Genomic DNA, 27285 nt, shown 5'->3' with positions numbered 1-27285 from the left:
GAGAAAGCACTTTTTGAAATTGTTACAGTATTCTCTCATAAAATAGGAGGTAAGCCTGTGAATTTAGTACTTTAGTTGTAGGCACAGCTTGCACATGTGTGTCGCTGATGTGAAACCACTGTCCTTTGGTTGAGTCCATTTCAAAATCTGTCAGGAGGAAATGTAAAATTAAATATATAAATGGAAAGATTCAAGTTCATCCTTTTTTGGTTTTGCCATAAATATCTGCTGAATACCAGAATTCTGTAAGACCTCTTTCTTACCCTGTAGAATATCACCGTGGAGAACAAGATTAGAGAGATGACTGTTTGCAGATCTTGCCTTGGCATAGGCAGTGTAATGCCCCGACCTCATGGTACCACTGTGTTCAACGACTCCATATAAGGAATATAGTACCCTTTTATTTTCTTCAGCAACATTCTTTAAAAATGAACAGGAGTCAAAAGTTAGTTCTAGTCCCATTTATACAGATGCCATCAACAAGACAATTTTCAACTATGCAGAGGGTCTCTAACCTTCGAGAATGCAGAAGTCCTGAGTCTGAAATGGACTATTATTTTCTCCCTACCTTTTCTCAGCCTACTGAGTGGTAGCACGCTTATGTTTTTAGTAGAAAGTTGCCATTGCTCTTGCCCTGCTGGAAGAACCATAAACCAGGGTCTACCTGCTATAATCACAGTTTCCTGGCCCAGATACTTAAATAACTGAACTTGCCAAAGCTTCTTTAGGAGTCTGGGATCAGATAATACCTCAACAACTCATCATCCTATTTCCAGCCCAAAATGTACGCCTTTAACAGCAAGAGGATAGCATTTAGGTCACACCCAAGACCACCCCTTAACATTTTCAAATACCCCCTGCAGATTTGGTGAGAAGGACATGTGACCTCTCAGAAGCTCACATTCCCCATCTAACATGGAGGCTGCTTATTTTAAGATCACATGTGCTGTAGGGCTGGTCAGCAACAGGGACAGGTGTTCCAGCTGGGGGCCACTCGCAGACAACTACCCCACTTGCGTTCTCTTGTAAAGTCTTCCTGAACAAGCATCACTGCCCTTCAACAGTACTGTCACTACACTCTCTAATCTTTGCCTCCCTATTTGCTAAAGAACTCTTATTACATCACCCCAAATCCTGTCAGCTTCCTCAGGGATTTCAGTGGCCAATGAACCTCACAGAATTTTCCCTGCCATTCCATTTTAACCAACCACAGCCAGGACTACATTCTGGAATTGGTCATCACTCAGAACTCTTTAACTTCAAAAATCTTACTAATTTTCTAGTCTCAGTCTACAATTCCATTCTTCCAACTCTCACCTCACCTATACTAGTCAACCTAACAGGATCCTCCAACCCTCGTTTTCTCCTGGCCTATGAGGCCTGTTTTGGCCTCATTCCCAAAAAAAGCCTCTTCACTTCTCAAAATGTAATGGAACAGCAACATCACATTACCTGAGAGCTTACTGGAAGGCAGAGTCTCAGACCCCGCCTCACACCTACTGATTTCCATGTGATTTACATGCACATGTCATTCTTACAGACAACCTCTCAACACCCACCACATCCAGCTCATCACATAACCCAGCTCTGAATTCCACGACGCACCTTCCCCGACCCCATACACAGACAGCTGCCATTGCTAGGAAACAATTCTGTAACCATGCAGCCTCGAAAATTCATGATTTTCTACCTCACCAGGTCCTCGATGTGACTGTATAATTTATAATGTGTCCTCAGCTGCCTCTTCCATGGATGTCCTTCACAGCAACTAGACCAAACTTCCACCGCTCGCCTGTAGCCTCTCCTTAAGAGGTGACCTCACCTCCCACTTCAGGAAAACTGAGACACCACCCACCCAGCTGCATGTTGCCCGCTCTCAGGAATGTGAAGTCTCCTCTCCCTTTGGTTCAGAGATTCTCCAACTTCGTGTCCTTATCCCAGCCTTTCTGGTCTTCTCCAGGATCTTTGCTCAGTTATCTCTCTTTTCTGTATCTTTTACTTCTAGATTTTCCTCTTTGCCTACAAACCTAATTAAGTCTCCTACTATTAAAAAAAAAAAAACTTCATTGATGCACCACGTTTCCTTTTCAGCAAAAGCTCTAATGTATCTATATGCTCTATTTCCAATATTCTCATTCATTTCTCAACCTACTGAAGTTACCAACACTTCTTAAAAAATTTACCATGACCTCTATACTGTCTAACACGTTCTAGTTTTTTTCTCTGATATTCTGACACTGAGGCCACTTAATCCTTTCCTTGAAACCTGAACACAGGACAATGGCATTTTAGGCAAAAGATGGATTCCTGATGACCCCGTATTCAAAACTAATCCAACCAGAGCTATTTCTATTTACAGGCATATCTCATTTTATTGTACTTTGCTTTATTGTGCTTCACAAAGACTGCGTTTTTTTATAAATTGAAGGTCTGCGGCAATCCTGCACTGAGCAAGTCTATCGGTGCCAATTTTTTTAATAGCATTTGCTCACCTGGTGTCTCGGTGTCACAGATAATCCTCAAAATATTTCAAACCCTCCATCAGCAAAAAGCTTACAACTCACTGAACGCTGAGATGATGGTTAGCATTTTTTAGCAATATTTTTTAACTAAGATATGCACACTGTTTTTTTAGACACAATGCTATTACACAGTTAACAGGTTGCAATACAGTGTAAGCATAGCTTTTATATGCACGAAACCAAGAAATTCGTGTGACTTGCTTTATTGCAATATTTGCTTTATTGTGGTCTGGAACGGAAGCCAAAATATCTGAAGTATGCATATACCAGCAAAAGTGGCCCTGGCCTATGGTAGTAACATAAAAAGAATGACAATTCACTGAAGTATTTAAAATCTGGATAAAGAACAACAGTATAGCTTCTTTTATTCTCCAAATTCTTCAACATGGAGATTCGCTGATATCCTCGGTGGTGTCTTCTTCCACCTACACCTCTTACACTCCGATGCTCGCCAGAGTTTTGTCATTAAGCATCTCTTCTTTCTCCTTGTTTACACAAGAGATCCTATCCTCTCATAGTTTTAACCACCACCTATTTATTGATTTCCGAATCCTTATCTCCAGCCCTAACCCCTCTATTCTGGCCCTCAGACATGTACATCCAAATGTTTTCTAAACATAGCCACATGAATATCTCAAAACTATCTGAAACTCAATGTTTCCAAAACTGAACTTATTATTATTCCTTTCTCCGCCTCCCAACCTGCTCTTCTTCCTGTGTTTCTTACCTCAATTTATGGCACTCCCAACTGCACAGACACTCAAATCAGGCCCTGGGAATCATACTCAACTCCTTCTGTAGCACCCTCAGCATCCATTTAAAGGCCTCTGCCTCATCTTCCAGAGGAAAGAGATCAAAAGTCTTAATTTTACCTCCTGAATATTCCTTCAATCTCCCCATCTCCAGCCCTAGTTTAGGCTGTCATCATCTACTGACAATTAACAGCCTCCTAACTTCCCTGCCTCTACTCTTGTCCTCCTAAAATCCAGCCTCCATTGCTTCAGCAAGTAACCTATGTAATATACAGACCTGGCTGTGTCACCCTGTTGCTTTAAGTTCTTCAGTGGCTCCCCACCGCATACCTAATAAAGCCCAAGTTTCTCATCACGATAATCTTCCAAAACCTCATTCCTCTCTCACTTCTCTGGCTTCATCTCCTAACGTTCCCAGACCTTGTACTGTAAGCTCTAGACCTGCTTATACAGACAGTCCCCGGCACCCGCCGTGCCACTTTACATGCCCTGCCTTTGCTCCTGCTGTCCCCTCTGCCTGGAAAACGTGCTTCCTCTTGATTCATTATACTAAGTCTTACTCCTTGAAGTAGCAGTTGAGGCAGAGCCTCCGAGGCAGAGCCTCCAGAGCCTTCCCTGAACCACCAACATGCTGGGTTAAGTGCATATCACCCCTGCTCTGTGTATACCAATCCTATCACTCAACCATATTAAACTGAGATTATCCATTAATATATCTGCTCATCTTTAGTTATATGCCCTCAGCTCCCAAGACGTCTGCCACAATAATGGGGGTTCAAAAAAATGTTGAACCGAAATAACCACCTAATGTTCAACATGATTCATCACAGATCTTGACATTATAAAGGTACAAAGATCAAAGACCCAGTCTACTCAGTAGTTCCTATCAACTTCATATATATGTGAGTTGCTGTTGGAGTATTTGGTAATAAGCTATGATTTCCCTTTAAAGGATTTTCCCAAAAAGGCAAGTTCCACCTACCTTACATTTAAGGGTACAAAAAGGAGCCAAATCTAAGATTTCTGGAAATTTTATATGTCTGTTAACTTTGCGTAGGTTAAAACCAGCCTATAAAAGAAGGATAATACATTAAGTTCTCTTCCTGGAAAAGCTGTACATGTTATGTAAAAACTATAGTCCCACCCCAATGCCCAGAAGAACACTAACATCTAGCCCTAGTTCAATCTGCTTAGAAGACTCTATCCCCCTGACTACTAATTGATTTCCAGTTGATTTGTTTTTGCTAAGTGCAACAGACACACACACACACACACACACACACACACACACACACACACAGAGTCCAACACGTTGAGATACCTGCTCCTATAAGAAAACTCTCAATGTTTCTGCTTTAAGCATCTGGAAAAGCCAGATTAGACAACAGGTTTTGAGTGCTTAAAACTCAGCAATAGCAGGAACTTCCCTGGTGGTCCAGTGGTTAAGAATCTGCCTTCTAATGCAGGAGACGCAGGTTCCATTCCTGGTCGGGGAACTAAGATCCCATAAGCCACGGGGCAACTAAGTCCGCATGCCACAACTACAGGGCCCATGTGCCACAACTAAGACCCGAATCAGTCAAAAATAAAACAAATAAAAAATAAACATTAAAAAAAACCCAACTCGGCAACAGCAGAATACTCTTCTGTGAAGCATACACTTTCAGCCTCACTTTCTAACCAAGCTTGGTGAACTGTTCATAGAGACCCACCCAATTAGTCAAACTCATACAGAAGAGAAAACACTACAAAGGTACTTTGGGACTCGAACTGAATTTACAACTTGTACTGCTCATAGGAAAAAGTCTTCCAGAAAAGATGGAGTCACCAAAATGATGAAAAGCCAAGGTACCAATCAATGCCTTTTTATCAAGGGTCAGTAAAAATAAGATACCACACAGATCACTAAATTTCCCAAGTGTGAGATATAACTAGTAAACTGGTCTTCTTTCTCTAACCTGAAAATAAGATTAAAGTAAAATGCTAATATATCTAAAAAGAGCAACATGAGTTCTAGTAAAACTGAGGCGTGATTGTGCCTAAATTTCTCTTCCACCTTGACATGCATCTTCATCAAACCCCTTTTGTGTGGTAACATAAACATATGTATTATTTTACTTTCCTACTTCTTTGAAGTTAGAATTAAGAAATAACAGAAAGCCAAAAAATATAGTAATATGTTGAGACAATAACAAATAAAGCAGGTGTCACATATTTAAAACAAATTTTAGGTAACGAACAAGGGGTACCTGCTGAAATCTCTTTAAGTGAAGAGTGAGAACAGGAGGAGCAAGGGAAATTAGCATCTGCTTCTTAGCATTGGTGTAAACGTGTTTCTTCTCACCTACAGAAAGAAAGCAATTTTAGCAGTGTGAGGATCATTTTAGACCTCTATATAGCATTCACATCTGCTATAAATCATTCCAGGGGCTTCCCTGGTGGCGCAGTGGTTGAGAGTCTGCCTGCCGATGCAGGGGACACAGGTTCGTGCCCCAGTCTGGGAGGATCCCACATGCCATGGAGCGGCTGGGCCCGTGAGCCACGGCTGCTGAGCCTGCACGTCCGGAGCCTGTGCTCCGCAACAGGAGAGGCCACAGCAGTGAGAGGCCCGCGTACAGCAAAAAAAAAAAAAAATCATTCCAAACATCTAAAGCAAGGATCAGTACGCTTTCTGGAAAGAACCAAATAATAAATATTTTAGGCTTTTTGGACCAAGAGGCAAAATCAAGGATATTTTGTACGCATTAATACACAAATTTTATAGAATTCAAACTATAATAAAATAATTGAGTATGATTGCAATCTACTGAAAAGAAGAATGGAATCATTTTTGGAGAGGTAACAATTAGGGTTCAAAGTTCATGTTTTCTACTATAAAATCATTTTCAAATGTTCATCTGTAAAAAATATTTTTAGCTCGGAGATCACACAAAAACAAGAAGCAGGCCAAATTTAGCCTGCAAACCACAGTTCACTTACACCGGCTCTAAAGCAAACAGAAATGCTATAAAATCAACACGATTTACTTTTTGTATCAACAAGTAAATAAATAAAAAGCTAGACTTTCTAAATGTTTCAGCAATTCTAGTAAGAATCCTTAGGAATCTATGATGCCTCCCTATCCCACTTACCCAAGATCAAAAAAAAAAACAAGGTGGGGGCAAGGGTAGGAGGGGGATTATTAATATCTTTCTGTTCTGTATTTGAAGAAGATGGTAAGAAAGCACTGTCCTCCCAGTACCTTGCACTGGGCACGTCACTTCAGCACGCTGAAGAATTAAAGTGTGGTTTTCTGGATGCAAGAGAGATGAGGCTCATCACAAATGACAGGAAACTGAGGATACAAAGAAACAGCCCCTATCTGTTAAGGAGCCTGCTGTGATAACATCTCACTGGGATGATTTCCCTACAGGGAGTGGTATCAGAGAGCAAACTGCCCCACTTTAACTGCTGCTGGGATGCCACAGAGTACTAGCCACATCAACAAAGTTCTGCTTATCCATCCTTCTATTAAAGTATTTACACAGGGGGCTTCCCTGGTGGCGCAGTGGTTGGGAATCTGCCTGCTAATGCAGGGGACACGGGTTCGAGCCCTGTTCTGGGAGGATCCCACATGCCACGGAGCAACTAGGCCCGTGAGCCATAACTACTGAGCCTGTGCGTCTGGAGCCTGTGCTCCGCAACGAGAGGCCGTGATAGTGAGAGGCCCGCGCACTGTGATGAAGAGTGGCCCCCGCTTGCCACAACTAGAGAAAGCCCTCGCACAGAAACGAAGACCCAACACAGCAAAAATAAATTAATAAACTCCTACCCCCAACATCTTCTAAAAAAAAAAAAAAAATTTACACAGTATTTTGGGAAAAGGGAACTTATTGACACCATCCAAACCCTGATACAATTAAAACAGTAGTACTCTACTGATACAGTGCAAAATGTACCCCTAAACATTAATTTTACTTTCTGTGAAAAAATCTGAATACCTTTTATATTTGCCTTTGGTCCACTATATTGTCTCCGTGTGCACACTTCACAAAGCAGTTTATTAGCATCTCGAAGTTTCTCATTTCGGGTGAACTGATATAAACAATGTTGGATTGAACATTCATCAGTACTGAAAGCTTCCCTGTTTGCAAGAGTACAGAAAGCAGTTTCTGGATCTTCGTTTACAACCTCATATACTTTCGTCCCGGGAGTATGATCGTCATTCAGAATCTCTAAATTTATTTCGTCAGGTTGAAGAGCAGCATTCAAGTTAAGGTTCTTAAATCCACTGGAAATGTCCACTTCTCCATTGCTCCCTTCCTTCATGTAGGCACCATTTAAATTCCTAGTACATTCAGCAGGAGATGCCAAAACCTTCAGATCATTATCCATGTTGACATTTTTCATATCTACTTCCTCTGTGGATTTTTGATTGTCAGTTACACTTTCTATCATTTTTTCATGGCCATTCAAATCTTTCTGATTAACACAATATTCTTTATGTATAACTTCCTCTTGTGAAATATGGTTGGATTTAATATCCACTTCTCGCTGAAGTGACATTTCAACTTCACATTCATTACCTTCAGGATGGTCAATGGCATAGACATCATTTAAATGAAGAACCTTTCCTTGAATTTTTTGTTGCCTTCGTTGGTTCTGTGTAAAAAGTACAAAACATTAAAAAAAAAACAACGAGAGAGAGGAAGAGAAAAAGCGTACACGTATCACATCAGGTTTTCCTGTTTATCAATCAAAAATAAATAAGTTAATAAGGAAGAGTTCACTCCCAGAATTCCAACCCTAAAAGTTCCTTTACAATCAGGGGTCAAATAAATTATAGAGAAAAGTTCTTTGGGGCTTCCCTGGTGGTGCAACGGTTAAGAATCTACTTGCCAATGCAGGGGACACAGGTTCGAGCCCTGGTCCGGGAAGATCGCACATGCCGCGGAGCAACTAAGCCCGCGTACCACAACTACTGAGCCTGTGCTCTAGAGCCCGCAAGCCACAATTACTGAGCCCACATGCCACAACTACTGAAGCCTACATGCCTAGAGCCTGCGCTCTGCAACGAGAAGTCACCACCACAATGAAAAGCCCGTGCACCGCAATGAAGAGTAGCCTAGCCCCCGCTCGTTGCAACTGGAGAAAGCCCATGTACAGCAAGGAAGACCCAACGTAGCCAAAAATAAATAAATTTAATAAATAAATTTAAAAGAAAAGTTCTTTGATTGAAAGCAGGGATAAAACATCACCAATCATCAAAAAATTGTCACATGGGGGCAAATAAAAATGTGCAAGACATGGTCTCTGATCTAGACAGAGCAGTAAGGCTGTTGAACCCAAGTAGCCATGTATTAAAGCAGGGGGCGAGTGTCTACACACACACCAGGAAGGGATATATCCATGTGAGTTATAATAAAAATAATAAAATAAAAATAAACTGAAAACACAAGGATGTATAAAAACAAACCAAAAATTCAAGGATGGGCAGAGGGATGGAGGAAAACATTCCAGGAAACAAATGGCCCAAAACTAGAGAAGCAAGGAAGCCACATATACAGAGGACAATAAAATACTCTACCCACTTAAAACACGTTCTTTGCCATTTGCTGCCTATGTCCAAGTGCGGGGCAGGGGAGTTGCATTTTATCCAGATTTCTGTTACTGGAATGCCTAAAGACTCAAGGGGTTAGCATTTTGAGTTGTCACTAAAAGGATAGTCCCTGTGAGGCTAATTCGTAATACCAGAAAGCTGAAGGGCAGCACATAGGGCTCTGGACAAAAAAATTTTCTGATATGCTTCAGTTAAAAATAGTACACATGAAAGAAAAATGGGGTAAGGATATAAGCAAATACTTCAAAGGAAAGGAAATACAAACAGCCCTTAAACATAAAAACATGCTTAACTTCACTTACATTAAAATAAATAGAAAATAAAACTGCACTGAGATACTATTTTCCATCTATCAGACTGGCAGAAATCTAAAAGTTTAATATTCTGCTGTCAAGGATCAGGAGAAACAGCAAGTCTCATATGTTGCTGGTGAGACTATAAATTGGTACAACTTTTGTGGAGGGCAATTAATTTATCAAACCACAAATACAATCCCTCTTCTCAAAATATGCCCAATCAATGACATATGTATAGGGTGATTCACAGCAGCACTGGCCATCATAGCAAAAGACTATAGGTGTTCGTATACCTAAATCAAAAGAGAAATGGTTACATGAACTATAGTACATCTATTATACTATATTTAGTAGTATGTTTACTACTAAAATAGAATACCATACAGCTGTTAAAAAAGGAATCTTTGTGTCCTGAAATGTAAAGATCTCCAACAATCTAAGCAGAAACAAACAAAAAGCAAGGTCCAGAACACTGTGCATAATTTTTAAAAGGAGTGAAAAACAAGACTACATATTTGTATTGTACTTGATCATATTTTCCAAAAAAACCTAGAGGACACGTAAGAAACTAATGAAAGTAGTATCTATGTCACACAAGGAGGGAGATTTTTATTGTACACATTTGTATTATATATTTAAAATTTTTTGAATGTCAATGTATTAGCAACTCAAAAAATTATTGAAAATGAACTAAAGTTTTTTTAAAGTTGTCACAAGTAATGCAGAATTTTTTTTAAAAAGCACATTTTCTTCACATATACTCAGAGAAACTTCACTGCAGAGAATACTAAATGAGCTAATTCTGTAATTGCCCAATGAAAGTGCTGTATATAAAATAACAGACATGTCTACCAATGTCACTCAGACTTTAAACTCAATAGTTCAAAAAATTAAAATGAGAAAAGTATGGTTTTCCTCCTAATTACCCACCTTGGCTTGCTTTTTGGCTTGCTTCTTTGCTTTTTTCTGTAAGTGCTTACTTGTTCCTGAAAGAATATCATTTCTCTCCTTTATGTAACTGTCATTATCTTTTTCTTCCTCACTTTCTTTATCTTCATCATCCATGGTCTTTTTCAGATTTTTATCATTTATACTTTTCTTACCACTCTTAAAATATGGAGAGAATATGGGCCAAAAATAAAACTTTACTATTGTTGGTGAAGAGATTTCATGTTACCTAAATAGTTTTCTACTCCTATTTTACACCAGATTTATTTTTCACAATGTTTGGAAACATGTCCAGGACAAAATTCATTCATCTCAAACACCAGAAAGCAATCTTCACATACTGAGAAAACAAGCAAACAAACAAGTAAAACAGTGAAAAAGGCAACTTAACATATGAGTGTAATAGAAAGGAATTTAATGAGTTGTATTAGACACATGCTGTATCATGCTGTAATTACGTCTATTTCTAAATGCACTCTCTGTTGGTAAGTGATTTACATGTCCCACTACAGGTATTCCTTTTCATTCTTTTCTTTCTTTGAATGCAAATGACAGTTTTAAAGAAAGAAAAAACAGAGCAAGTTTAGTAAGACTTTAATCACTAAGTAACAGTGATTTAAAGGGACCCCCAATTCATATTAAGTTGAATAACGATTTATCCAATACTCATAATATGTTCTCTTTTTCCTATGACTACTTGATAGGAACTAAATTAATATGGCTTAAAACTGAGATACTCTCTTAACATTTATAAACTTAAGTCTATAAGGGATTTGTGGCTAATCTTAAATAATGAAAATAAATAGTAATTTATATGAAGTAAATATTTCCTGATATGTAAACTAATCAAGTTAATTATCTATAAATAATTCCAGACACACTCTTTAAATATATATATATATATTTATCCCATTCTCTTTTCAAATCTTTAAAATTCTTCTGCCTCATATACACTAAGAAAAATTTCTCCATGCTTGGCCTAGTAATGTACAGCTTGGAAAAGGTAGCAAGCCCTCCCCCATAAATCTAGCTCAGGAAAGAAAAAAATCTACTTAAATAAAATAAATGTAAGTCTTACCTGATCGTCTAAAACCGGTAGAGACAAATCAAGGAACGATTCATGAACCAAGGAGACCTTAACCAACCAAAAAAGAAAACGTAAAAAGGAGGAAAAGATTCATTTTAAACATTATATAGTAAAATCATGGGGGGGTGCTAAATTTTAAAATAAAGGCTTAGGAAAATGAAATGAAAAATTACACAGTGTTGAGGACTCTGGATTAGGGGAAATCAATTAAAATATTAAATAACTTCTTCCTGATATAAGGAGTGCTCATAGTTCCAGGAAAAAACTATGCATACTTGGACAGTTCAAAAAGAATATCTTATAAAACTAACTAGACATTTCTGTTTTTGAAAGAAACAATTGATAAACTGTACATTATTAATATTAATGCATAAATCCAGTCTGCACTACATCTACTTACAGTTCTGCATTCATCACACATGATTGTACTAGTTAGTTCACCACCAAATACTCGGTCCACGAAACTTGGTACTGATTTTTTCTTTTCATAATCTATAAGGGGAAAAAGTCTATCAATTATCCTTATATAATTAATGAAATAAATCAAAACTACTTACCAATCTAACTCTAAAATTTAATTTTAATTTCCTATCCTATTGACTTTTCTCTATTCATAATTACCACAATTTTATTTTTATGCTACAGTCAGCAGCGTATACTGCACTTCTAAGCATAACACATTTTAACATAATCACATCTTGTGAAAAAGAAAAAAAAAGTTCTTATCCAAGATCTAGTCAGTGGAAAATAAATTTTGCGAGTCAATGAGACTTTCTGTATATCAGTATCTTACCTAGTAAAACAAGCAGATCGAGCTACACACAGAATGCTATTTTAGCTCGCTTCTAGCTCTAACATTCTAACACCGGCAGCAAGTTTGGGAGTAACTTGCTTTGTGAACTCCACTTAAAACAAAAACAAAAAGCCCTCAGGAGAGTATTTCAGACAAAATCCTCCTTTTATTTTTCTATGTTCCCAGAAATAACCTTGATAAGTTTAGCATAAGGTGACATAATTTAACTACCTAGTAGTTCAACTTTCTAATCACATGAAATGTGTAGGCCTTATTCAAATGACAGGTGTCATTTATACAGAAACACATTTTATGACAGACAGTGCAAACAGGCTTGATTCCCTCTCTGTTGCTGGCCAGGCCAGCACCAAGGGCACCAAGGAGGTAAACAGTTGCTATGTGTTGATTCTGAACTGTGCTTTACAATACAGTAGTTGCTAGTCATTGGGGCCACCTACATTTAAATTAGTTAGAATTAAATGAAAATAAAATTTAGCTCCTCAGTTGCACCAGTCACATTTCAAGGGTCACATAATAAGAAAAAAGTTATCTCCATGATTAATAAACGAGCTGACAACTCTCAAAGACAATCACTGCTAATTAAAGTCTAAGCTTTTGAGGGAATTCCCTGGTGGTCCAGTGGTTAGGATGAGGCGCTTTCACTGCCAGGGCCCGGGTTCAATCCCTAGTCAGAGAACTAGCTGTTCCGACTAAGATCCCACAAGCCATACGGTGCGGCCAAATAAATAAAGTCTAACTTTTTGAAAAATAAAATTGTGATGTCATCTTAGCTCTATGTTTATAAATTTTACCATAATATTGCATAAAAAGAATACACCAGAAGTTAAATTTTTCTAAAGTATTTACCTTTGGAGTATTGAATAATTGTTTTAAATCAACGAAGATAAAGAGAAATTATAATAACTGTGGATAATATAAATAATATAAATTATTAATAACTGTGGATTTGAAATACATGTGTTAGCGATCTTGTCCTAAAGTACAGAGGAATTCAACTATAGTGCTTTAGTTCAAAAATTCAGACATTACCTTTAACTTTATTTTTTAGCTCTTCATCCAATTTTTCAGTAGAATTACCAAATGCTTTAAGAATTCCTTTACTCACTCTCTAAAAGTAATAAAATAGATATATATACCATTAAATTTTATAGTTATTTTCCTTTAAAAGTATGTAATCAAGTCAAGAAAGTGATCAAGAATTAATTAGCTCTCCAAACTTACTGAATAAAACTTAATATTTCTAAAATCACATTTTCAAAATTAATTCCAGGAGCTAAAAAGAATTATACTTAAAAAAACAATCAGTAACCCCTGAGCAAAGGCACCATCTTATCATTTCAAGATTTTAACCTACTCAAACCAAAGCTTTTCAGAACATGCCCACCTCCTTTGAAAAGACCACTGAAATACCATGTCCTAGAAGCAGAGTGGATAATGAGAGCTACAGGGACAAACTCCAGTGCTCAAAGTCTAGCTCCATCACTACTGGATGACCCTGAACCAGGCACTGAACTTCTCTATACTCTAGTTTCATAATCTGTGAAGTGAGAAAATGACTCACAGAATGGTTGTGAGGACTGAGTAAGGTAATGCTTACAAAATACTGAGAACAGTGCTTGACAAAAAATAAGAGCAACATAAATATTAGTTGTTATCACTGTGTTATTACTATTATTAATTATATCCACATCCCCCCAAATTACTTTATATCCTGGTAATTAACAAAAAAATTAAAATACAAATGTTCCCTGATTCTTACAAAATAAAAATACTTCTTAGATTCAAAAAGCAGTGTTAAATCACACTCAGAATGAAGAGTAAGGGTGCGCTGCAACTGGGAATCGTTTGGGGAACACACATTTTCCAGTACCTTATAGCTCTCCTGGTATAGGCTAGTACAATAGAACCCTTAAAGAACAATAACGCTGTAAACATCAAGCAAAGTAGAGCATTATGAAAAGGAGACTCATTTCTAATTCCCTTCATTCATTCTAATAATTAAAATATACTGGTTGAAAAGGCTGGTGAAGAAAAAACAAATTTTTAATATAATGGCCTCAACTAGTTTTCACTGCTCTAATAACTCTTAAGACATCAAATGACAAAGAAGTTAATGAAGATCAGATTATAAAATACACTGGTCAAAATATGCTAACTTGATGTTCTTCTGCTCTCATTCCATCCAATAAATAGCGAAGCAGCTCCTGGCTGTCTTGCTGCTGATAGCCTTTAAATCGCACTGCTCTACAGAAAAAAGAAAAAGAAAGAAAAAAGAAAAACAATGGTGAGTCTACTAAAAGGAAACTATTTTTTTATAAAATCTCAGGATCATATCCCAAATCTTGGAGTGTTCACTAGTTTCTCAAAAGTTTGTTTAGTCCAACAACATCCTTAGTAGATTTAATTTTCATACAAAGTATGTATTTTTTAATCCAAATGAAATAAACCATGCTTTAATATAACTACTGAATTAACTCTAAAGCTAATAATTTTTTCATATTATTTCCCAGCATTCTACTGATGCACTGAAAGCACAATCAAAACAGATACTCACTTTTTACAGACCTGAGAAAAGAGTTCTCTAGGTGTCACGATTCCCTTTTTGGTCTCTTGCATCTCATTAAGAAACTGGCTCATGGCTAAAGTAAGAGGGCCTGGAGGCTCAAGGTTTATTTCTAAGGGTTCCTGAATATGGGAATAAAAATTACTTTTTTCAGTCAAATTTTGGAATCATTTATTTTATCAAAATGTAACTAGTCAACCTTTATTCCTATGTTCCTGACAGAGCTGTCCCAATTAAATTCTCAAAATGTACATCAAAAGATGGAGAAGGCTTCTGGTCATAGACTTTGATAAAGAATTCAGTTCTACTGTTTTAGATTATCAGGAACTTACTACCTAGGAACTGAAAGAGCCAAAGCAAAATGTAAATAATAAAAATGGATAAGGTAAAATTCATTTGGCTCTATAGCATTTAAGTCACCTGAAAAGATGTCAAAAATAAGAATGCATGCCTAGGGCTTCACAAACATCAACAGCATTCCCAAGAAAGAAGCCAAACACTCAGCACAGCAGTACATGGCATACATAGAGCAAATAAATGTAAAGGCCCCTTATAAATTTCCAATAGCCTGAAAATCCTTAACTTGGTAGCTTAAAACCAAATAAACAAAAGAGGTGAAAATGAGCATCAATTCTTAAAAATAATTTAAAATGCTGCTATTCAGAGAGGAAAAGTACTGAATAAAAGAAAATTTTAAAGTACGTACTGTTAATGCCAAATCAGGTGGTTCAATTTTTACAATTGTGCCAGACATTTTTACTTCTTTTAGTAGTTCTCTAAGCACGGGTGTTTGTGACAAATTCTGGAATGTAGTATGGAAAAGAAAGGGAAAATTATTTAAAGGCAAACCAATTCATTCAAATGTTTTTTAAGTGCCTATTCTACCAAAACAGAAAATCATTATCAACACTGCAATTTTTATTGCGACTGTCAAACAAAAAGTAACTTCATGCTCTTCCCCCCACTCTAATTGGTTCATAAATACTTCAGTTCTGAGCTGCTTCATCACCTCAGAAGGTCATTCTCCCAACCACCCAATATGAAGTAGCTACCCTACCACCACCACTACTTACCACTACGTGCAACTAGGCGTTTGTTTCTGTACTTGGTTCTCCTGTTTCCCCCACCCAAGCGAAAGTTCTTTGAGGGCAAGGGCCATGTTTGTTTTGAGCCCTATTGCACCCCAGTGCTTAGCACAGTGTTTTACTGTCATGCAAAGTAAACATTCCCTTGAGTTTTTTTTTGAAAACATAGAAATAAACTACTTACAAGGGAAAAGCTCAAGCCTACAAGTAGCAAATAAGCAAAAACACCCTATGAGGAAAACACTAGATTTCCTTAAAGGGGGAAAAATTAATATTGGCACCTGCATAACTGCATTGAAGAAACATGTATTTCCCAAATTACTGAGTCCTTTCACAGTTATTTGGGAAGTAGAATTCATGGAAGGATTTTCTTTAGCCACGTTTTCCTTTTTTTCTCTCTCTTGTTCATTTTTACTCTCCTTTTCTAGTTTTTTATTTTCAAGTTCAATATTACCACTATCTTTTGCTGCTTTAAAAAAAAAGAAGAAGAAAAGACTTATTAGCAAAATGTATAACACAGCCATACCAAATGCAAAGTTATACTGGGGACCAGAATTTGTGAATTTTACCTAATAACATGATTTGCCACCTGTTTGATTTTAAATGTTTTCTTACAAATATAAGTAAATTACCATCAAGAGAGAAAAACCAATAAACAAAAAATATTCAGAACTGATGTAAGCATTACTTTGACAAATGAAACCAAACAGTATATGCTTCAATATAAATCCCTTTTTAATGCACAAATGTTTTCTACAAATGAGCATATATTACCCTGTGAAATCAGAGTATAAAGCAATCAAATAAAGAATGTGGACATGAAATAAATTTTTAAATGAAGTCTGAGGGTCAAAAACCAATCCTGAAGTTAGGAACAAACAATTCTGGCTCCACAAAAGATACCACTGTGACAGTAAAAATGTAAACAAGCTTTTAAAGCAAATGATGAAAGCCAACCCAATTAATTTAATTATGTATGAAAAAAACCTGAGAAGTATCTGGCCTTTTGAAGGAGTTACAGGCACTTTACTTTCACATCATCCAAACAAATGTAACAAAATAAATTCATTATAAGGCAGGTCTCCCTTAAGCCCCTGTGCCAGGGTATGGGAATAGGGTGTTACTGCCCATTACTTAGTCCAGACTCTACGTCACATTTGACTATTGTTTCTCAGATTCCCTTCTAACTCCTTATAATTATCTATATTCTCACTGTTTTACATTCTTAACCAAAAATAGTTTGAAATCAATCATAATTAATGTTATTCAGCTATATGTAATGCTATGGTATGTTAAACTAAATATCAGCAGATTATATAAATCAACATTACAGTATATATTAAGAAACAAATGATTTTACCTGATTTTGGAGCTGTAATACCGGCTTGTTTTCTAACATAATCAACCACCTGACCCAATCGGTTTGAATTACAATACTGGACCTCATCATCACATAGGTAACACCTGTGTCCCAAAAGATCCCAGAGAAGAAAAGTAACAAACTGACAACCACAGAAGGGCACTAATTTTAATTCATGGAACCCAAAGTGTGTAACCCTCAAATTATTCTACTAAAGAAACTGAAAATTCTGTTTTGAAGGAGACTATACATATTAACTCTGGTTTACTGTTAAATAAGGTTAGCCTGAATTATAGCTACATATAAATACCGTGAAAATACTCCAAATATTTTACTGAAATGGCTATTTATAACATTAAAGTGAAAGTTTTTTCTAATATTTCAAATCACAGACCTACATCATCAAAATTAACAAATTTTACAACTGACAAATGTTCAGTGAACACTGCTATGTAAATGGTTTTTAAAGATGTAAAATTTTATTTTAATGAGGTTAAAAGAAATACCAGCCTGACATTTTCATGCAAATTCATTGCCAAAATTTACTATATTCTCAGTTTATCTGGAATTTGTTCTTAGTGTCCCAATTTTTAAAAACAATCTACCATACACTTTGTAATATCACAAGAAAGAAAAACAAGTGTGAAAATTCCTATGTCTTTTCCATGCTATAATTTTTGTGTTTGTACAATACTAAGCAAAAGCTTCTCATAACATCACATTCTCTAGCCTTCTGAAAGTGATGGTATTTAAACAAATACTACAAAAATTTTAACCTTCTTGCTCTTTAAACATTTCAAACACCTCCATTCTCCAACATTTCAAATGATTTCCAGCAAATGGGCACAGGAGTTGAAACTCACCATACACTCCAGTTGTCCAAACTAAGAACCAGACAATGAGGTTCAGATCTCGGAGTCATATAGTGCTTCAAGGCATGCTGCTCCTGAGAATTTCTGCCGCAGCCCTAGAGAATCATAATCATAAACCTCAAAGCCACAAAAATTCACCAGGAGAGAATTCATAATCTACAATGAATAAGGAAGTGGGTCAAGAAATTCTGCCATTCTTATAATATTGAAAATAAAACTTTAGACTCTAGAGAGTCCAGATTTTGTTAAAACTTAAATATGAATAGGCAGCTGAGGACATTTAAGGAAGAAGGTATTTATAAACCCAAGCACTAGAAGGACTCTTCCACTCCAACTTGTCATTTCCAGTCCCAACTAAACCATGCTAATGTAGTCATTCACTAGTTCTAGTTTAGACTCCTTAACATCTTCCTAAGTATTTTCCTAACTTCAACCTTTCTTCATATACATATTTTTTTAGTTTAATATTCCTAAAACAAAGCTCTGTTCATATACTCAATTCAAAAGTGATGAATTGCTCTTAAACTCCTACTCACCAAACCTGATACCCTCTGATCCCAATCCACCTTTTCAGGATTATCCCCCATAATCTCCTATTTGAATATCATCTACCAGCTAAAACCACAGCCCTTCCACAATACAATTTTGTTCACATTATTCCATTTGCCTTGAAATTCTTTACTGTTACTGCCACTGATCAAATCCCACCCAGTCTTCAGGATCTTGCTCAAAGGTCACTTCCTTTCAGAAGCCTGTGCTTATCCTTCAAGATAAGAAAACACTATATTCTTCCTCTAAACACACTCCTACAAAACATGGTATAAATTCCTGGTGGCATTCCTTATTTTCTACCTTATATTAAAGTTGTTAATGTTGATATCCTTCCTCCCCTGGAGTGTAAATCCTGAAGGCATGAAAAACAGAATTAACCTATTACCAAGAACCTAGCAAAGTGAAGGAGGTCAATAAGCATTAATTGAACAAGTAAATGGGAGATTTTCACCTACATCTGCATAGGCATATTCATAAAAGAACACGACCATATTGTGTGTCTCCAGGTGATTAAATCACAGCTAAGAAATACATCTTCACTGTGTATCTATCTGAACCAGGCTTCCAACTCTCTTGGATAGCACTACAATAAGTGGTCCTGTTTCTATTGTAGCTACTAAAAATATCCTTCAGAGGGGAAATATTTATCAATGGCTTCTAATCCTTCAACTATGATATCAAACCTACTGACTCAATTTATCCTGCTCAACATTTAAATCTAAAATAAACTAACATTTGATATTAATTTTGAAAATTTTAACACCATTTGAGATTATCTGAAACTTAAACATGACATGAGTTATCATAAGACAACAGGTGAGAATCCCTTGCTAACAGTGCAAAAGATAACTCTACTGGGATAAAAGTTAACAGTTAATACTGACATTGTCTTACCCTTAGGAATTAAAAAGATAGCAAAATAGATAAAATTTATAATAAGAAATGTATTGTGGAAAATTTGAAGTAGTAAAATATATTCACTCTCATCATATGTATCTAACAGGTTAAATGAAAACTTTTCAAATATAAATAAACAATAAATATGTTCTTTACTAGCATATAAAATTTTTTTAACTGTCTGACCACAATAAGGTACCACCTATCAGAATGTTTAAAATAAAAAACTGTGACAATACTAAATGCTGACAAGGATGTGGAGAAAGTGGATCACACATGCTACTGGTAGGGATATAAAATGGTACAGCCATTCTGGAAAAGTCTGGGAGTTTCTTAAAAACTAAACATTTAAGGGGATTTCCCTGGTGGTCCAGTGGTTGGGACTCTGCACTTCCACTGCGGGGGGTATGGGTTCAGTCCCTGGTCCGGGAACTAGGATCACATGCTACGTGGGGCAGCCAAAAAAACCCAAAAAACTAAACATTTAATTATCATATCACCCAGCAATTGCACTCTTGGACATTGTCCCCAGAGAAATGCAATCTTAAGTTCACGCAAAAACGTGTACACAAATGTTCATAGCAGCTTTATTCATAATCACCAGAAAAGTGAGATAAGCCCCAATGTCCTTCAACAGGTGAACAGTTAAGGTGTGGTACGCCCATACCATGTAATACCACTCAGCAATAAAAAAGAACTATTGATACACACAACTTGGGTAAACCCTCAGGTGATTAGGCTAAGTGAAAAAAGCCAATCCTAAAATGTTGTATATTACATGATTCCATTTATATAACATTTTTAAAATGACAAAATTTTAGAAACAGAGAACAGACTAGTGGTTGCAAGGGACTGGGGGGAGGGATGGCAGTAGAGAAGTGAGTATGATTTTAGAAACGCAACACGAGGTCCATGTAATGTTGGAACTATTCAATACCTTGACTGTGGTGGTGGATACACGAAACTACATAGGTGACAAACTGTACAGAACTTAATACACACATACTCACATGCACAACACACATATACCCACACAAACGAAGAGAAGTAAAACTGGGGAGACCTGATTAAGACTGATGGATTGCATCAATGTTAGTATCCTGGTTGTGATATTATACTATAGTTTTATAAAATGTTACCACTGCCCAGTAGTCCAGTTTCCTAACATATAAACTTACCACCACTAAGGCTGACTAAGAGGCTCTCCTGACCTCTAGTACCAAGGTAATACCTGTGAGCTGTTCTGCAACCCAGATACCACCCAACCCCAAGGTATTCATTCCCCCAGCAGCCAGAAATGTGGCCAGGTGACAGCTCACAGCTCAGTCCGTCGACCCCCAAGAATTATCCTCAGTGGAAGGAAGCCGCCTTGCCCAAGGTTAGTTCCCCTCCCCAAGGTCAGCCCATATCCAATGGCTGGTCTATGTACAAGTACAAAGGCCTGGCCTCTTGCCTCAATTCAGGACCTCTCTGAAGGCCAGAGTTCACTGTGGGATCAGCTGAGACCCCGTAGCACTGCCTCTTTGCTCTCCCTCTGCCTAAACTTGCTTCCCTCACTGTTTTCCTTGGGTGGTACCTGAGAACACCCCCCAATAAACCACCTACACACAAATCTCACTCTCAGAATCTGTTCCCCAGGGAACATGACCTATGCCAGCTAGCATTCTGGTCACCCATACTGTACTTTTAGGTAATATCTTCTAAAAGAAGTTCATACTTATATAAATTTGTAAGTTCATACTTAAATAATAAAATTCCATATCAATCAAAATCTAAGCATACCTGATGGCCACATTTAAGACACAGCCAAACTGAAGAATTTTCTTCCGTTTCTTCTTCAGATTTATCTTTTACTTTATTGTCTGTCTTACAATCTTGGCAAATGTTCCATTCCACATTCACTAAAGCCTTTTTCAAATTACCTTGTTCCAATCCTTTTCTAATGTGTCTGCACATAGGTTCTATTAAAACAAATAATAAAGGAGTATGTGAGGTAAAATATGTCTTTCTTCAGTTAATCTCAAAACTTACACTTGATTTGAACTTCAAAAATGAATTTATAAACAAATTTTTAGATAACCTGAAAAGTTAAATTTTTGTTTGATATTTGATTATAAGACGATTACGTAAGAAAGGGATGTTATACAAATTTTGAAGTCCTTGGTATAACTACCGCCACCCCAAATCACTTCAATTTATTTATCACATCTATTATTCTCTTTATTTTAAAAGGTTTGTAGAGAAAGTCCCTCATTCAGTCAACAATACAACTACTGCACACCTGGCACTGTGACAGATGCCACGGAACCTAAAAAGTGACCAACTCACAGCTCTTTCTTTAAGCAGCACACATTCTGGCAGGAGAAGCAAATAAATAAATAAATGTACAAGAATCTCTGAAACATGCTATAGCAGCACGAGAAGGTTGATGTCAACGAAAGTTTCACAGGGGAGGTAATGTCTGTATAATCTTGGAAGATATTTACAGTAACAAAAACTCATATTAATTAAGCACTTAACTATGAGTGTGACACTGTGCTACATTATCTCATTTAATCCACACAACCACCCCAGAAGGAAGACTCTACTATCCCCAATGACTGATAAGAAACCTCAAAGTTAGTGCCCAAGGTCACATAACTACTTAACAGCTATGCCAGAATTTGGATTCAAGTCTTTCTTATTTCACGCTCATACTTTAAACTATGACCTCATGGAGTAAAGAACAATCTGAAAAGGCCACATCTCATGAACAAAGGGATGGCGGCGTAAAATGTAAAAGTGCATGCTGTCTCCTGAGAATGGCAGTCACGCATGTTTAAAAACGAGCAGCTGGACCTGAAACTGAAAACCCCCGCTGGGGCTAGATCACTAACAGGCTTCACAAGCCACTCTAAAGGGCTTCAGTTCTTTGAGGGCCCCTGGAGGTTTAGAAACTCATCAAGTGACACAATTAGCTTTATGTCCAATGAATGTGCACCAAGAGAATATAAATGCAAGTGAGATCATATGAAAAACTACTAAATCCCAGTAAGTCATCAAAAAAACACAGACTGGAAAAAGAAAATACTCTTTTTCAACTAGCAAATCAGGAAAAGATTTTTACAAATGATACTAACCTGTGTCAATAAAGGTTCAGAGAAATGGGCACTGTGTTACGCTGCAAGGGGGCCTGTAAATTAGTAAAACATTTCTGAAGGGCAATTTGGCAATAGATCCAAAAGAGCCTTGAACACGTTTACACCACTTAATTCAGCAATTCTAATTCTAGGATCTGTACCAAGAAGAAGATAACCAGATGTGCACAGTTTTAGCTACAAAAATGTTTACTATGACTCTATTCATAACACTGAAAAGTTAAAGATTTATCTACATTTGTAACAGTAGGGGATTACCTAAATAAATTATGAAATGTGCAACCATGGTCTTTTACATCAATGGAATAAACATCACGCCATTAAAAATGTTGTGCTATTAAATGACATGTCTATACAAAGATTAAGTTAAAATGCAAATTACAGAATAATGTACACTTTGATCCCATTTTTGCATATTAAAATAGATGTCCATTTAGGGATACAAACAGTACTTTAAAGATTTAGTTTGTGAAATATACCTAAAGATTCAGAAGAATCATCAATTGGAACAGTTTTTCCCTTTGTCCGTTTCTTTCCCATGTTGGCACTTTATGGATTACTTACTGACACAAAATAACAATCTAGAAAACAAGATAAAGTTAGCTTGACAAAAAAAAAGTATGTTTTACAGTTCTCTTGGAGACAGTAACATAACTAAACCACATAATTTTGTGTGTCTATTAAGTTACAAAAACCACTCACATGTATCATCCAGTTTTCAGTAAGAACCCTGAAGTAGGGTATTACCTCTGTTTTTCATAGCCTAGGAATCTGATTCTTAGTAAGGTTAAAAGGTTTTCAATAAATGTAAAGGTCAGGAGAGAACCTACACCTTCTTACACAGATCTTGAAAAGTCTCAGCCCCTTATATTATTAGGAATTCAACTTCTCACTAGATAAATGTGGAATGGTGGTGGCACTTTGAAACAAGATAATTTCTCGTCCTTCAAAGCCATCTTTCTTAGCTCCTGCAGGGAATGCAATTTGATTGATATTTCTCAAAGAAAATTAAAAATAATTCTGAAAACAATCTCCTAGAGGGAGTTAGAAAATTCACAAAATAATTCAAAGCCAAATATAAAAAGTGACACATGGTTCTGCATTTTTCCACACCAGGATTTCCTACGGATGTTAGCTGAAAATCGATTACATCTGCATTCTCAACCATTTACATTATATTCTTGACAAAATCAGTTTGGACTATTATGATAAATCTAGTTCATATCAAATCACCTCCTTAGTCAACAATTAAAAATTAGAAAACATGAAAAATACTGAAAGTACATACATGTCTACCTAATAGCGGTTTTGAAAAGTATATTTTACATACATTAGAATAACTTAGTGTCAAAATCACTTAACTGACTAAAATAATTATTTTACCTGGGATGCTTATTAAAATTCTGATTGCATAAATGGAAAGTAGGACCTGGGACATACGTTTTTAAAACACTTGCCAATTAATTGATACTTAGCTGTCATCGTGCTCTGGCTTAGAGTATTAGAAGTATTCCTCCTTTAGCTCTTAATGGGTTAGGGTAACTAAAGGTAATTCCAAAAGGTTTGTATGAAGAATGAGTGGCAAATTAAATAACTGTTAACCTTTTCAAAGATAATATAAAACGTAACAAAGTTTCATGTTTACAAAATAAATTAACTACTAACAAAAGAACACAACTATATGGGTATATATAAAATGAGCGTATATTTTATGTAATTTTCTCACCCCAAGATAATATTTAACATAATTTCTCTTATCTAGAATTGCAGATTTTAGGAGAAAAAAACAGCATCCAAGTTCTTGCCTCCAATCCAACTCCCTCTAATCTGTGCTGCATGCCAGTACCAGACATATCTTCCAATAATGCCATTTTCCTCATATCACCCTCTTTTTTTTTTTTTTTGCGGGGTACGCGGGCCTCTCACTGTTGTGGCCTCTCCCCTTGCGGAGCACAGGCTCCGGACGCGCAGGCTCAGTGGCCATGGCTCACGGGCCTAACCTCTCCGCGGCATGTGGGATCTTCCCAGACCGGGGCACGAACCTGTGTCCCTGTGTCCCATGCATCGGCAGGTGGACTCTCAACCACTTTGCCACCAGGGAAGCCCCATCATATCACCCTGTTGATTCAAAGTATTTAACAGTTTTTCAACCCACCCTCCTATGCTGTGCACTCATGGTCCCTTATAAATTGTTCCCACCGCTGTGGTAATCCTTACTCTCATTACTTCTCAACAAAGAACCACTAATGTTTGATCATATAGTGCTTCTGATCTGCAAAACCTTTTCATAAGTATTATCTCATTTGATTTTCACAAAACCCTTTAAATGGAGCATTTCGCTAAAGAAGGAAACTCAAGCAAAACGATGAAAGATCACAGGGTGGCAGAGATGGAACTAAAACGCCGATACTTTGGTTCCAACACAGAATCAAGCCAGTCTCTTCAGTATCCTTCACTCCAAAACACCCTGCCCCTACCTCTAAGCCTTTGATCTCCAGATAGTTCTCTCCATCTATCCAAATCTTCCCAATTTCTCCAAGATTTCCACTTCAATGGAGACTTAGGCAACCATTCTACTCTAAATGAACCACTCAACTCTACTTCCCCAGCTAGTGTGCACTATTCATCTTGTACCCTAATCAGATACATAAATGGGCTGCTTCTTAAATCCTTAACCTGGACATGTGTTATTTCCCTATCTGGAATCTAAAGTTCTAGAAGCAAGAAATGGTTTTCAGTGTTACTTCTGAATCGCCTATAGCATTTAGCATAGTGTTAGTACATAGTAGGTCAAGAAATACTTCTTGCATTGAAATAGAAAAAGATAATAGTACCTGAGGAATTAAGGATGATTATAAGGTGCAAAGGTAGGTACATAAGAATGAAGCACACAAGTTCCAGTGAAAAAGAGAAAGGTAAAGAATGAAGAAATCTGCAGTAATGAAGACAGCACTAGCAAATCTGGTTTGAGGACTGCAGTAGCCCAGACTCCAAAGTAAAACTTGAAAGACGAACTGTAATTGCTGCAGGCAGAGGACAGTAAGGGGGTTGCTTCAATGATATGGAAAAGCTCCAATAAATTATTTTTAATTTATTTTATTTATTTTTATTTTTTGGCTGTGTTGAGTATTCATTGCTGTGTGCGGGTTTTCTCTAGTTGTGGCGAGCGGGGACTACTTTCCGTGTGGTGTGTGGGCTTCTCATTGCAGTGGCTTCTCTTGTTGCGGAGCACGGGCTCTAGGCGCGCGGGCTTCAGTAGTTATGGCACGTGGGCTCAGTAGTTGTGGCTCGCGGGCTCTAGAGCGCGGGCTCTAGAGCGCAGGCTCAGTAGCTGTGGTGCACCGGCTTAGTTGCTCCGCGGCATGTGGGATCTTCCCGGACCAGGGCTCGAACCCACGTCCCCTGCATTGGCAGGCGGATTCTTAACCACTGCGCCACCAGGGAAGCCCCTCCAATAAATTTTTGACAACTATAAAGGGCATCTAATGAGTCGTGAGAAGAGAGTACTGTGAGTACCATCAGCTATAATACATCAATAAATCTATACAATTTTTCAGACGAGTCTTCAGATGAGCGTTACTTTTTGCAGGACTCCACACAAAATTTAAATCAGAGCTGGTTTTGCCGGCTCTCATATTATCCAGTTCCCTTCCCTCTCCGCCCTCCCAGTCTTCCCTCGGTTCCATTAAAAATGCAAACGTCTGGAAAACTTTGCAAGACTAGAACACGGCTTTCAAGTTTTGCGTACATTTATCCTACCCTGGGAGCACTGAATTGGTTAGGTGACAGATGCTGCCTATCCTACTAACCACCACACGGACGCGGCAGCCAACTCAGCCCCAACCCATAAGGTGCCCCTAGCCGCGCGGCGCTCGCCACACCTCCCTTTCCCTTCCAACTGCTCCGCACCCACTGGGGAACCTCGGGGTCCACCGGGTCGAGGAGGGCGCCAGCACCAACAACTCATTGGTCAGCTCCTGGAACGGACAGGACATGAGGCCAATGAGAACGCGGTACCGGGCCGAGGCCAGGGAACGTGCTTAAGGACGAGGGCCTTCAAGAGCGAGAACGAAGTCGGGCAGGAAATTCGGACTCCCGGCGCGCAGGAAGTCGTGCGAGCGGTGACTGCGAGGCAGTGGGAGCAGAACTCACCCACGGCGACAGCGCCCATAACTGCATCCCTTAATGGGCCCTCGGGCTGGGCAGCCTGCTCCGTCTTCCTCTGGGTGACGAATTGAGAGCGACAGAGCGGAAGCCAGCGTGACCCCTAGAAAGCAACAACTTCCGTTACGCAGCATTATGGGAAGTGGCTTTGGCCCCAGGGTCCGGCGGCACTGACGACAGTTAATCAGCGCCTGCGCGGGGCTCACACCGGAAGTCTGAACGCGGCAGCCCCTGGAAGCTTGGCTGTCAATGAGTATTTCCCGCTCGCGTGTGACTCTGGGGTTATTGAAATACTTCTAAAGTATGGGTACCAGGTGGTGGTGGTCAGCCCTTTGGAGTCTCCTGGATAGATACCTTACTCAAACACATCGCATCTGAAGGCTGGCTAAGAGGGGACATTTAAAGTTCACGATTTTTTCCCTAATTCTGTCCAGTCGACTTCTAAAGTTGAATATGTAAATAGTCTTGAACTAACCTTGCCGACACAGGGTAAAATTTACAAATATTTACTGTTTACTCGTTAGAAATAGGTAAGTGCCAAGCCCTCTGTAAAGTGAAATAAACATAGGCCTCATCGCCCTGGACTATAGTCTTATGCAGAAGACACAATAATTGCTAGGAAAAAAAGATGCAGGTG

At 37.9% G+C, this 27285-nt stretch overlaps 1 protein-coding gene across 6 annotated transcripts; it reads right to left on the bottom strand.

Annotated features, from left to right (window-relative positions):
* Positions 1-11: 11 nt before the first annotated feature.
* On the bottom strand, positions 12-26725 carry USP16 (ubiquitin specific peptidase 16). 6 transcript variants are annotated; one of them, XM_079923429.1, is made up of 18 exons: positions 26637-26725; positions 22964-23065; positions 21130-21308; positions 17890-17993; positions 17027-17130; positions 15948-16135; positions 15288-15383; positions 14573-14703; positions 14175-14262; positions 13048-13126; positions 11605-11696; positions 11196-11252; positions 10100-10276; positions 7255-7915; positions 5524-5618; positions 4257-4343; positions 264-420; positions 12-147 (listed from the first exon to the last, which is right to left on the bottom strand). In XM_079923429.1, the coding sequence occupies exons 2-18, from the start codon at positions 23022-23024 to the stop codon at positions 23-25; spliced, it is 2481 nt and encodes an 826-aa protein (XP_079779555.1). In that variant the 5' UTR covers positions 23025-23065; positions 26637-26725; the 3' UTR covers positions 12-22. The 6 variants fall into 6 exon arrangements, with proteins under 6 accessions (XP_079779555.1, XP_079779557.1, XP_079779559.1 ...); XM_079923431.1 differs by having other exon boundaries at positions 15948-16132; XM_079923433.1 differs by lacking the exon at positions 26637-26725 and adding an exon at positions 22467-22519 and having other exon boundaries at positions 22964-23042.
* Between the last annotated feature and the right edge of the window lie 560 nt (positions 26726-27285).

The sequence above is a fragment of the Stenella coeruleoalba genome (genome assembly GCF_951394435.1).
Source record: "Stenella coeruleoalba genome assembly, chromosome: 5".
Lineage (NCBI taxonomy): Eukaryota > Metazoa > Chordata > Mammalia > Artiodactyla > Delphinidae > Stenella > Stenella coeruleoalba.
Note: the sequence above shows the minus strand (reverse complement) of the source record. Positions and strands in the feature narration are given on the sequence as shown.